This window comes from Alligator mississippiensis, chromosome 5, assembly GCF_030867095.1.
Source record: "Alligator mississippiensis isolate rAllMis1 chromosome 5, rAllMis1, whole genome shotgun sequence".
NCBI classification, from domain to species: Eukaryota; Metazoa; Chordata; order Crocodylia; family Alligatoridae; genus Alligator; species Alligator mississippiensis.
In genome coordinates this window covers 185,855,615-185,868,781 of record NC_081828.1, presented here as the reverse complement: position 1 = coordinate 185,868,781, position 13,167 = coordinate 185,855,615, and the positions used below count along the sequence as shown (strand labels likewise).

Below are 13,167 nucleotides of genomic sequence, written 5' to 3'. Positions count from 1 at the left end.
AGATTATGAAGAAGGGCCTCTGCAGAATCTGACAGAGCTGCTATAGGGGCTGAGCCCTCTTCCATACAAGAGGCACTGACGACTTACATATACAGTTCTAGGGACATGGTTTGAACCATTGTATTTTAAATGTGCTTATAATATTACTACCCTCTATCTACTACCATAATTCAATTGGCATTGATGTTACTTTTCTTATTACTTGCTGTTGGTTTGTGCATCAGCTAGGATGCTAGAAAAGGGGTGCTTAAGGTATAATCAAGATTTTTTGTAACACAAGATCTCCACATTAGAGGTGTTTGAGCTGGGACAGGAGCATTAATAAAGAGCAGAAAGCCCTCTCAACCTCTACCTGTTGAGAAGACATTAAGAATGTAATGTATTTATTACTAAGGATTTGTACAAGTGGTGCCAAATTAGATATTCCTCCCGCATCCTGATCTGTCTTGGTTTTTCAAACTGATTTTTAGGGATATTCCAGGAATAAGACTGGGTTAATTATATAGTAATACACTGTACTGCAGTTATTTCAGTGCCCAATCTTGTTCAAATTTAATTCCATTGTAATTTTGCCACACACGTTGATTAAAATGAAAAAAAAATGGATAATCCTGGGCCCTCTAGATCCAAATGCAATGGGCCTCTTGTGTGAGGTGCCAAGCACCCATCAGTTATTAAAATCAGTGATGCCTAATGGCAGTCAGTACCTTTTAGGATTAGGCTCTGCTTCTTGTTAGCTTACAAAAAGTTAGCTTTCTTTTCAGGGATAAGCAGACAGAAAACTTTTAAAATTTATACAGAATAGTTTCATTTTATGTAATAATGAGGCCCCCTCAGGCCTTATTAGAGGCAGTTTAATATAGCAAGACCACAAAAAAGATTTGCCAATTGTCTGCACAACAACTATGCCCCAAAATGTTTTATTGTTCCTTTTTGAAGGAGTTAATCACAACCTAAAAATTCTGCATCTGGCATATCTGGCAAAATAAGTCAAAACTAACAGCTGTTGCTACAATTATAAGTTTATAAACTAGTTTTAAAGGCAGGATTCAGGTTTTGTTTTCCAGTATTTATGGGCCTTACACATTCAAATAAAACATGATAAAAACTCTATAGTTGCAATTATTTCCCTCTTTAGAATAATTTAAAACTTATAAAACAAAGAAATGGTACTAGATTGAGTGACTTCTCCATGCCACTAACCTTAGGCCTGAATATCTGCATTCCTTCATAAAAAATCTCAGTGACTGAGGAGCATGCTGGTTGCACAATGTATGAATCATCTGGCCCATAATCTGGACACTTCATCCAGTACTGGTTTTGATACACTGACAAATAACTCAGGTTAGTCAGACATACATATTTGGAATGATTAAGTCAAGTATAACTGTGCTTGGTTTAGAGGGGTTGTCTTAAAATAAAACTTTCTCCTTTTTTTTAGTATCAAGTATGAGGTTTCTGTCTAAACAAGGGCTCCGGATGTGGACAATTGGCTGAACTGGGCCTTAAAGCAGGTATGTGGGGCCCCATTCTCAGAGATCACAAAAAGTTCTTACTACATTAAATAGTTTCATTTCATAAATGAAGACAACTAGCAAGAATAAGGGCAGCAGGTTGTACAGATCCCAATTTCCTGAAAGCAAAGTTATTCAAATAGTATTATCAAAGACCTGCTCAATGGATACTGTATTCAAATATGGCTTGCATAATCAGGTTCATGTTTCTTTAACAATAATTTAGGTACCATGATACATTTTTAACCATAATATTAGAAAAAATTTTGTTTTCCAGGTTTTCTTTATTTGGACTGCATTTTGGAAAAACTGTGAATTTTGAAAGAGTTAGCAAATAAGTATTTAAACTAAAATACTTTTAACAACTGATACCATAAAAACAGGTAATAATTATCAATACCATAAAATAAGTCAGGCTTTACAGCTCTTTCTCTAAAAGTCTTTTAAGTCTGTATTATGTTCTGCTCTTATGCCTTTTTTCTTCTTACTAAATAACATAAGAACTCTGGACAACTGGAGTTGGTGATTAAATGTTAATAATGAAATGGCTATGCTAGGAGTCATTTGCATGACAAAAGATGCTTATTTTAGTTTATTAAACTGCATGAAAGCAATGAGATAGCATGAACTCCTAGACAACTGAACACATTAGACAGGTTAAGATGCTCAATAATTTATAAACAAAATTTGAGGCAAACTGTTACAAAGACCCTTACCTTTCTAATATGATTTTGCTTTACAACATTTTCACAGAGCTCATTTATATTTTAATTTAGTTAGTAATTCCTCATGCCTCAAAATACAGTTTTATTTATAAAACACAAATTCATTATACTGACAAGATTTATTTAAAATAAATGGGAGTGTGTGTGGGCATGGGTGGGTGTCAGCCGGCACACATGCAGACATATACCCAATCCATGCATATGTTTAACTTCCAAATCTCACTCAGGAAGATATGACAAACACATGATTGAATATTACAGCAAAGAGAACCAGGTAAATACCTACAGGAACAGATTAATTAGAAACCTAAAAAGATCTAAGAAAACAAACACAAAACAAAAACTTTATACCTTCCCCAAAAGAATGCCACAGATAATACTGAATCTGAAAAACTCAGACATGCTCCACTTATTCATTCCACATGCCAAACACCTAATACCCTTTGAACTATTGTGAATTTAACAAAAGAAAACTTTTGTTCTAAAAAATGTTTTCTGGGCTGAAAGTCTTCTTCATCTCTATCAATGAAACCTGCATTTCTATTCAACATGAGCACAAAATAAAGTGCCATTCTTCTCACATCAACAATCCAAGCCCAAACTAGAGAGCACCGTTGCCTTTAAGTGTGACAGCCGCTCTTCCTACTTCTGAAAAGTGCAGTAAATGGGAAGGAAGAAATGTGTAACCGCGTTCCAGTGCCGGTGCATTATCCTCGCAGTCTCTCTGCTTTTCTTGGCACAGGGACTGAGCCTAACCATATAACCACGTACCTGAGGCTCCTGGGCTGTAAAAATACCGGCATGACAAGTAAATACAGATTGGCCTGACATGCAAATGCATAAAGGCTTTCTCACTTCACTGCACCTTCACCCTGGGCAGGCACAGAGTGAGCGCGGCGGGGCCCTGCATCTCCGCGGACCCCGGAGCTGTACCTGCGTTTTGGAGGGTCTCGATGTTCTGGGGCCGAGCGGCAAGTTCCGCGACCGTCTGCACGAACTGGGTCCGGGCTCTCTGGTACTGCTCAAACACTGCGGGGCGGAGAGGGGCAGAGTGAGCGGGGGCAGCGCGCAGGGAGCCGCGGGGCCGGCGAGGAGTACCCGTACCTTGCAAGACCTGCCTCTGGCTCATGGCTCCTGCCGAAGAGCCCGGAGCGGGGCGAGGGACGAGACAGCAAATGCTCCTGGCGGTGTCTGCCGCGCCTTCCGGGATCGGGGTCCCTAGGGGTGCTCAGCCCCGCAGGCCAAGGCGCGCGGGAGCGGGAGCGGGGAGCCGGTGGCTCCGCGCCGCTCTGTGTATCGCTCTCCTAGGTAACCGGGCGGAAGCGCCGCGCGGGGGCGGGAGGGGGCGGGGAGCTTCGGCCGCCTGATTGTGACATCAGGGCCGCCGCCTCCCCGCGGGGCTGCGTGTGCCCGGGCGGGCGGGGCGCACCTGGCTGCGCGCCGGCGGAGCAGGCCCAGGGCCGCGCAGGGGCAGCGCGTTTGGCGCCGGGAAGTGTCGCCGCAAGCGCGACGGAGCCCTCGGCCGAGCCGCTGCGCGTGGTGCTTAGACGTGACCCCCCCGGCACGGCAACGGGTTTCTTTTCCCCTCCACCCGCCGCAGCCAGAAGCGCTCCCGCCCTCCCCCCTTGTGCCGGCGCGGGCCCGCGGGGGCGCAGCAGCAGCAGCGAGCCCGACCCCCGCGCGCCCTCCCAGCTCGCCCGGTCCAACCAGCCCCGCGCCCGGCTCTGCCCGCGCTGCTCCCGGGGAGGGCGGCCGGGCGCACCCGTGCCTCGGGGCAGCGCCCACCTTTCGCAGCAGGCGCCGGGGCTCCCCGCCGAGGACCCGCTCACCTCTCAGCCGCGGGGGGAGCCAGGCGGGCTGCTGGCGTCCAGCGCCGTCCTGCCTGCGCGCCCCGCGGCCGCCAGCCTCCGCGCTCCGCCCGCACCCGCGCTGCGCCGCTGCCTTGTCGGCGGAGGCTCAGGGCAGCCCCGGCAGGCGAAACGTGGGGAGGCCGGGAGAGGCGCGGGTGAGTCCCGGAGCCCTGGACAGGAGCCAGGACGGGAGCCAGCCGCAGCCCTGGACTGGAGCGCTCGGCTCCCCGGGCCGCCCCTCCTGCGCCTCGCGCCCGGACTGCGCCGTGCCCCGACAGCGCGCACTAGCAGGAGCACGGCGGGGAGGGGAGGAGAGGGGAGATGCCTTGACAAAAGGCTTGGGAGCAAAGCACGTGTTCTCCCTTTCAAGAGAAGGTGATTTTTTATCATCTTCAGTCGTCAGAATAAAGTTCATTGCAAGCTTGACTTTAGCAGTGTTTAGCTTAATTTCCTGCTGACACTGGCCGAGGGGCGGCAGCTTCTGGGACAGCTTTTAGGCATTTCTAATGTAGATCCCTGCACTAGAGATAATCCGAAATGATGTATTTGTTGTTAAAATGAAGCTAGCTAGTATGGGCGGGTGCTAACCAAAGACTTTCTGGCTTGATGAGGTAATCGTTTTATTTTTCCTTGTGTTTTACATCATTCGCCTTTTTGAAAAACTACCTGCTGCTGACGTTGGCCAAGGTAGCTGCTGATTTGGACATTCCCCATATTAATAACCCAGTTTATAGATGCACATTGTTTGGAAATTAATACTTTTCATGAGCGCCAGGTTAAGTCCCCTGCCTGTCTTACACATCTGGAGTGTAATCGCTGTATGATTGGTCTCCCAGAAGTAAGTGCATAGGTACGGAAGAGGTTTAAAAAAGAGTTCCCTCTAGCACCTAACGCAAGCAGTGACTGACAATTCCGACAGTCTTTGAACATCACTAGACTCTCCAACAGGCTCCAAATTCTTGCCCGAGATTCCTAAATAGGTTGAATATTCGTGAACACACTTTGACTTATTCAAAAACTGGCCCAGTTCTGCGAAGTCCTAGTCTAAATTAAATAAGGATCGTTAGCACAACGCCCGTATTCACACTTAATAAAACATATATACTAAAATATAAAAGATAATGTCTTCACGAATTTTAGATGCCGCTGCTTTGCTCTTCATAGCTCTATATGTAAAACAAGTAAGATTAAATGTATTACTCGTGACACGAATATGCTGTTTGGTAAATAATGGTAAAGTCTTTTATAATACTTTAGCGCTCAAGGAAGGTATTCTTTCAGACTCGAAAAGTGTAAAGATGTTTTAGAAAGTTATATGGTGCTAAAATATAATCCGTATATTCCGTTCAGATACAAGTAACATGGACTGAAACAAGCGGAATTGTTTTCCAAAATGAAGTGGATGGTTCAACGAGTATTTTGTGCAACTCCCCCCTCCCTCTCTCTTTTAAACTGGCAGTATGTTTCTTTTCTCTAAAAGTACCGGTAAATAGGACATGTCCAATCAGATAGGCAAAAAGGTCATTTGCCACAGGAAATATTTTAGGAAATTCTCCCCACGTGTGCATGACAAAGGCAATAGCTGTTAAGCACATTTCTTTCACGGATATTTCACGTACTTAAGTTAGATTTGAAAAAAATAAGCACTGCTTGACAAAGTTGAAAACAGCAACGGTGTGAATTACAGACAAAATGGATGTGCCTGCCTGCTTAAGTCAACCTGCATCGGCTGCAAGCCTGGAAACTCATCTTGCACATCTCCAGATATTCTTCCCGTGTTTGGTTCCCTTAAGCGCTGAGTCTGTTTAGAGAGAAGTGAGAGCTGAAAATACCACGCAGAAGCCCCGCCCACGGACACGTCATTGGCTCTCAGAAGTGCCCGAGGCTGAAAGTCATTGATGGAAATGACGTGTTGTCTGACCAAAGCCAGTGCCCTTGGGGCTGCCGGTCAGAGCTGCCGCGTCGGTAAAAACAATCAGATCACCCACCATTCACCTTCATGACGCTAATTCTCGTGAACAGGGAGCCCTTTAACTCAGGAGAAGAGCTACGAGAAGACGCGGTTATAAAGGAGAAAGGAGGGATGTTCTCTTCCAGCGGGCACAGCTGGTGCTGGAGTTTGCTTCTTGTTTCATACTTGTCTCAAGAAACTTTCCGCGAGCTTTGCCCTCCCACTTGTGTCCATGCAGACGCGAGGCAGCAGGTTAAATTTCCTCCTTGAGAGCAGTCTGCCCCTTCGCACACCCGCCTCCAGCCCCATTTGTCCTATAGAGAAAAAGTGCCAAGTCTAGAGCTAAACTATCCGAAAGCACCTTGAACCCCCCCGCACCATCCAGCGCGATCCGCGCAGATTTTTTTCGAGTCTGCAGTTAATGACATATTCATAAAGAAAGGACTACAGTGGTTGTTTGAAAGTGAGTTTCATTCAGTTCACGGGGCATTGGATGTACGCTGTCATGTACATGCAGGTATCCCAGGGGCTCTGCTTATGATTTCAAGCCTGTCAAGCAATGTTTTCAGTGCCTGAGAAGTTCATCTTAGTACTTGCAGCTCCTTGATCCCAGCCGCCCTCTTCGCTGGAATCAGGCGAACCGACAACACTCGGACAATCCCTTCTGGTTACAGTCTCAACTAATATTTTGCAACCTGTCCAATACTTACAATTTGTTTTGACAGCCAAACTTGTTTAACTTGTTAATAACTGCTTAGAGTGCTCAAAAACTGCTCGACTTCGCAAAAATGACCTTTTAATTGGATGGTGAGGCAATTGCTTAGCAGGTAGGATGCCTTCTTTGATGGAAGAGGTAATGCAGAAAGCTCAATATATTCCCTCCCCGATTTACCCCTTACAGCGGTTGACTTCATCTGATAACAATTAATTAAACTGGGGAAAAGTTATTGGTATTTATGGAGTCCAGGAAACTGACGTGTTTCAGGAGAATATATTGATTTTTGGGGGTGTCCATGACACATTATTTCCTACATTAAAATATAATCAACATTTAAGTGTTGCTTCTTTATTTAACTTCAGTTGTCTTGGCCCAAGCTAATTTTAACAAAGATTCAAAAGGAAAGGATTTAACAAAGGACTATTGACACTTTTTGAGCTGTGACTTTGATCTACACAGATATAGGATAACTTTCGGTCTTCGCTTCAGAGTCCTGGTGATGAGCTTAATCCACAACATATTTATATGGATTAAATAAATAATGTCAAGCATAACAAACAAATGGGTTGTTCTTTACACAAGATGAAAAAAAGCTTCCTTTGGCATTTTAACATCCATGTGTAAATAAACAGTCAATCATAAATCATACATTTGTCTGTGGGGTTTCCCACACCGACAGTACTAATGGAAAGAAAAGATAACGACCTAAGAAAAGAGATACAAGTACATTAAAAGAAAGGCAAAGCAGGGTAGTACGGTGCAATGTACGTAGAACTTCGCAGCACTGAATCGATGTAAACACATGCGTGTGGCTACATCATGGGTTTCCTGCAGAAACTTCAGTGCTTGTGCAGTGTCAGGAAGAGGAAAAATACGGTGGGGGTGTTTCCAAACCCGAAATGGCCCGGAGAGTGTGGAAGTTCCTTTGTGACTATTACTCGGCAGGGTGCGCTTTGTTTTGGTACTGGGCACTGCTCCTGGCGCCCCGGAGAGACACGACTACACGTGCGTACGCACTGAGCTGATCTATATAGACAGGTTGGTAATTTATAACGACGCGACTAGACAATGAGAAGACAGCGCAGCCTGGAATAGTAAAGCGGAGGTTGGCCAGCCGATACTTCACTCCTGACCTCAAAGATCAGTTCACAAGCGCCCCCGCCCCCCCCAACACACCCATTGCTCTTCTTTCCAGACCGCGTGCAAGGGGCGTGGGCGGCGGCGAGGCGCGCTGGCAGCGCCCAGGATCCCGATCCGCGGGAGGGGGGACGAGAGGCACCAGCAGCAGAACAGGCTGCAAATCGCTGTCGTGTGGTTGCTACTAGCAACAAATCAGCTGAGCAGCCTGCGAGCTCTGAGCACCTAGCAGGGAGGTGGCGGGGAAAGCGCCGGCCAAGGGAAGGCCTCCGTTGCAGGGCTCGCTCCACAGGGGCCCGTCGCCCCAGGAGCCGCTGCCCAGGCGCTCCCGGCTGGGCCCCTGCCAGGGCATGCGGGTCTCCAGGGCCAAGAGGAGGCAAGCCCCTGCCAGAGACAAGATGGCAGATCCAGGCTGGCGGCTTCCTGCACCCCTCTCGCTGCCTCTCAGGGCCAGGGGACCCTCGGGCCCGGAGGGTGCAGCTGTGCGCGGCCCACGCCACTGCCGGAGCGGGGAGTGCCGCAGCCCCCCGCGGGGCGCAGGGCGAGGCCGCGCGCGCCCCTCCCGGTCCTCCGCACACCCGGTCCCAGCGCCCGCGGGACCCCGCGCCCTGCCCCGGCTCTGAGGGCAGGGTTTCGGGACCGGTGCCAGCGTGCGGGCCGGGGGGCCGGGCACCGCCTGCCCTGCTCCGGGCCGGGTCGCCGTAGCCGGGTTGCTGCTGTGCAGGGCAGTCGGACGCGGCTCCTCGGGCCCCTGTCCGGCAGCTCCCGCCTGTTTTGGTTTATTTTGTTTTGTTTTACCCCGTGGGCTTGCCCTGTCCTGTAGAGCAGCCGGGCCGAGCCGGGGCGCTCCCCCTCGTGCAGATGCGGCGCGGGCTGCCCGGCGGAGGGGACCTGCTCCTGCTCCTGCCCCTGCGAACCGCTCTGCGGGGGGAGCGCACCCGTCTGTCCGCTCCAGAGGCTCCCCTGTCCCTCCCCCCAGCTTTGTCGCCACTCAAAACCTGCCTAAGTGGAGAAGGCGCCTCACGATCCCCCACCCCCTTCCCCCCAGTCAGAAGCGAAGAGTTAAAACATCAGTGCAAGGGGAATGTCAATGATCGCGACTGCAGCAGAGGTCAGGACACGAAGGAAAGAGCATTCCCGGCTAATCCGGGATTGGAGTCGCTCCCCTGTATTTCACCGCCGTGTCTGATAGCACCAGAGGAAGCCATCGCTGCTGGCGGGGGGGGGTGTTGTTCGGTGCGAGCTGAGATGCCGCCGCCGGGGTGTCCCTGGCGGGGCCGTGGCCGGCAGCAGCCCGCCGTGGGAAAGGGGTCGGTGAGCAGCATAGTGTGGCCCCGGGGACAGCGTCTGCGTTTTACAGCCATACAAACGCAGCCCTTTGTCTCGGCGCGCGAGGTGCGATCTTCAGCAACGAGCGTGAAACTACCGGCGGCAAATGGCGGCGGCGGCCCCCTCCATGCAGCCTCCCGACCCTGCAGCCGGCCGGCCCCGCGGGCAGAGCAAGGGCGCTCCCCGCCCTGCTGGGGGATTGCCCGTCTCGGCCGGTGCAGACTTGCCTGCACGGCCCTCTCGGCGGTCCTGGAAAGCCAGAGGTTTTTTGGGCGGGAAGAGAGGCCCGAGGGGGGCTGAGGGGCGGCAGTCGCGGGCACAGGGCGCGCTGGCCGCGCTGTGACCCGCAGGCGCCGTCCCCTCGAGTCGGGCGCGCATCCTCCTCCGGGCCCCCGACGCCCCGGAAAGAAACACGTGGGAGCAGGAGCGGCGCCGCCCGGCCTGCGAGGGCTGGTCCGTGGCCGGGGCGCTGCCCCGGGCAGGACGAGCCGGGCTCGGGCGCTGTCCGCCACGGCCGCGCGGGTGCCCGGCGGGGACGGCGGTGCGGGCTGCGCGGCTCGTGGCCGGGCGAGGGGCAGCACCCCAGCCCCGCCGGCCCGACCCGCGCCCAACCCGCCCGGCCTCGGCTGTGCGCGCCCACGGCAGAGACCCCGCGCAGCGCCGGCCGCTCGCCGGGGCGGCCGCCGGCTCCCGAGAGCTCCCGCCGGGCCGCGGGCAGAGCCGGCGCGGGCGCTCGCGGGGACCGCAGGGCACTTCCCCGGGGCCGGCGGCGGCCCACGAGCAGGCTCCCCGCGCCCCGCCCTTCCCCTCGCGGCCGCGGCCGGGCGTGGCGGGGCCTCGAGGGCAGCACGGACGCGCCGCCGGGGCCGCCCCGTCGCTGCCGCCTCCCGCGCCGCGCCACGAGGCTGGCCGGACCGGCGGCGGCGGCAGCGGGCGGCCGGATGCGCAGGCGCAAGATGGCTTCTGCTCGGCGCGGAGCCGCAGCCGCCAGCGGCTTTGTGCGGCGCGGTGCAGGCGCCGAGCGGAGCCCGCGGGCGGGCGGGAGGAGCGGCGCGGCCCCTCGCGGCGGGCAGACGCCGGCTCGGATGCCCGCGGGTCCTCGCGCAGCCGCCGCGGGCCCCTTGTCGGCCGCCGGCGGCTCCGCGGGGAGGGCAGCGCGCCCCGGCGGCTCCTCCGGACTTGCCGAGGCCGGTTTCGGTTGCCCCGGGCGGCAGCAGGGAAAGCCTCGCGGGCCGCCCAGCGCCGGCACCGGAGCCCGGCCGGTTGCTCCCCGGAGCCCTGCATCGGGCGCCCGGCGACACCCCGAGTCCGGTCCTGCACCCCGCACCGCTGGGCGCCGGCCGCGGGCTGCTGCGGGGCAGAGCCCTCGCCTTGCCCCGGGTCTTGAAGGCAGGGCCCGGCTGCCACGCGCCAGAGCGGATGGGAGTTTCCTTCCTGCCTTTCGGGAACTGGGTGCGGGGCGATGCGGGCTCTCCTTTTGATGTCCTCGGTTTCACAGTTTGAAACTCACGTCAGTCTCCAGCTCATGACATCAGCAAAGGGATCGAGAGCCCGGGCGGCGCCGGGAGAGCGCGGTCCCGCGCCTGCAAGGTGTGAGGGTGGGTCGTGGGTCCTCTGGGATCCTCCTCTGGGTTTCGGGACAGAGAGCACAAGGGACAACCCGGGCCGGGGGGGCGTGTCACGAAGTCGGAATAGTCCTGCAATATTTGAATTCTTAAGGCACAAAGCAGCTGTCACGGGGGGCTGTCATAGCCCGGCAGCAATTGCAGACTCGCAGCGCTTGCTGTCTCCAGCCCATTAGACATGCCTACCGGTGCCTGCAAAGGCATTTCTTGTCTGGGAACTATTTAGAAAACATGAAGAAAAAGATACTGTCTTTAGTAAAAATAAAGGAAATCCGCTTCGAGCCCCCAGAGTAGAAGCAAGAACGTTAAAAATTAACAGCGGAAACAGGAAACACTTCTCTCTGCATAAACAGCGTCTCGCAATTTCACAGTGTGAACTTTGGGAGGGCGGGAGGTGTTTGCAGGGAGTTAGGCTCTCAAACCCTGGCCCGGGACCTGCCGCCAAACGTGCCTCTTGCTTCTCTCGGCCCCTGCCCTGGGCAGGCAGAAAGCCCGAGCCCTGCCGTACTTGCAGATCCAGGAGCGCCCGATCTCCGAGCAGCAGTGTGGTGGTTAAGGTCGGAACTGCAAGAGTTCACGCGGGAGGGGAGCCGAAGAACTCGTCTGTGAGCTTCGGAAGGTAACAACGCAGCGGTGTGACCGGAGGATACCAACGGTGCATTCAGGATCGGTGGTAGCAGGCAGACTCGGCAGCAAGCCGTGGACCTGCAAGAAGCCATTCTCTCCAAGCTTTGCCTAAATCTCGGTCTTTGAAAGTCTTGGAAAGATTCGCTTGGGCTGATCACTAGAAATTCCTGGCGAAAGAAATACGTCGTGGGGTAGATGGTATACGGAGAGGAATGACAGAAGATACATCACTGGCAGCTGCGGTGGGAAAAGGAAGATGTCCCCATTTTACCTTGAAGTTTGTCTGTCGCTCTGCCTTTGAATTTTAAACAACAGAGTCTCAATGGCTCATTCATTGCTAAAGAGCCGAAGAAAAGCTTCTTTGAACCAAGTCCTCTAAAAACGATCGCCGTCTTTTTCCCGGCCCCTTGGCACGGGAATGAAAGAAGCTTCTTGCTAATATCCATCCTCTTGCACAACCGTAAAGGCTCCTTGTAATTTGTCTTGGACCTGCTCTACGTTGATACTGGTATTGGCCTATTGAAAGAGAATTAAATGGTTGCTCTAAGCTATGCCTCTCGCGTGAGAAACGCTGCCTGTCACACACACCCCCGCACCCCTCAACATTGTCAAAACCGTGGATCAAGAGAACAGTTCACTCCCAAGCTACATTCTGCATGGACACAACAGAAAGCCTGGAGCCGCCGGCAGCTGAACTAAAAATGAGTATTAGACCAACGGACAATGAAAACGGCTATTCCCAGGGACACCAAATTAGCCTGCCCAAAATTTTGCCCGTGGACAAGACAGCTTGGGTTGTAAACATGATTACACCGCAAATACAGTTTTATGGAGCACGTAATTGCCATCCTTCCCTGATAGAGAACTAATCTTTAAGAAATCTGAGTACACGAAGCTCCTTGCTGTACGACTAAGTAAACTTCTATTGCGCCTTCACAGGTAATAAAGAGTCATTTAAAGATCTACCTACAGCTCTCCTCAAGCCTATGTACAAAGAAAAACCTTTGGAAACCAGGAGGATGATTTAGCACCTCTGCCCGTTGAACACCAAGATTCTATCTTGGATTATTTGCTTCAAATAAAGTCAGTATTTCTCCCCCACCGCAATACCATCTGCACGTGGCAAAACGGTTTCTAGAGAAGAACAAACATCTGGAAGAACTCTATACCCGTGTAAGCCCGATGTTTCGAGGTGGTTATCTTACTTAGACGGACAGGGTGAAGGGAAGTCGAATGTACTGCAGCAATTTAATAAATCTTGAAAGGAACTATCCAACTCACATTTCGTTGCACTGATCCTTCACCCAAACGTCGTAAATATCAATATTAGCTGTTTTTATTGCAGCATTTGACATTATTGATCTAGTTCCAAAATAAACAAGCTTAGTTTGATTAATGTGCAATCTCGTGCTTTAGGTTCAATGTTAGCCTTTGTGCGAATTAATTCATATTTTATGTAGTGCAGGGAATCATGCCAAAATACACAGTTCAGTCGCATGGAGACTTATCTTTACGTTTTAAAAAATATTTTCTTCCATTAAAGTTTTTAAGAAGTAATCCAGAGAAGGAGAGACAGAATCTTGTACTTGCCACCATATAGTTACATTCTTTTCACCACTACTATTTTCTGTGGGCAAGGCTTTGACAGAAATGAAGGAAAACAATTGCTCTTTATAAAAATTAGAGACTAC

The 13,167-nt window shown here is 52.0% G+C and overlaps 1 protein-coding gene across 3 annotated transcripts in view; it reads right to left on the bottom strand.

Moving 5' to 3' along the window:
* The window catches only part of SPAG6 (sperm associated antigen 6), a 54,686-nt gene extending 51,136 nt beyond the window's left edge, over nucleotides 1-3,550 (bottom strand). The window contains exons 1-2 of one of the 3 annotated variants that reach the window (XM_014608953.3): nucleotides 3,344-3,550; nucleotides 3,173-3,268 (exon numbers count right to left, since the gene is read on the bottom strand). In XM_014608953.3, the coding sequence (XP_014464439.2) occupies nucleotides 3,173-3,268; nucleotides 3,344-3,368 (121 nt within the window). In that variant the 5' untranslated portion in view covers nucleotides 3,369-3,550. Of the gene's footprint in view, nucleotides 1-3,172; nucleotides 3,269-3,343 lie in introns of those variants that run through there. The other 2 variants (XM_059729070.1, XM_019497681.2) reach the window with 2 other exon arrangements.
* Between the last annotated feature and the right edge of the window lie 9,617 nt (nucleotides 3,551-13,167).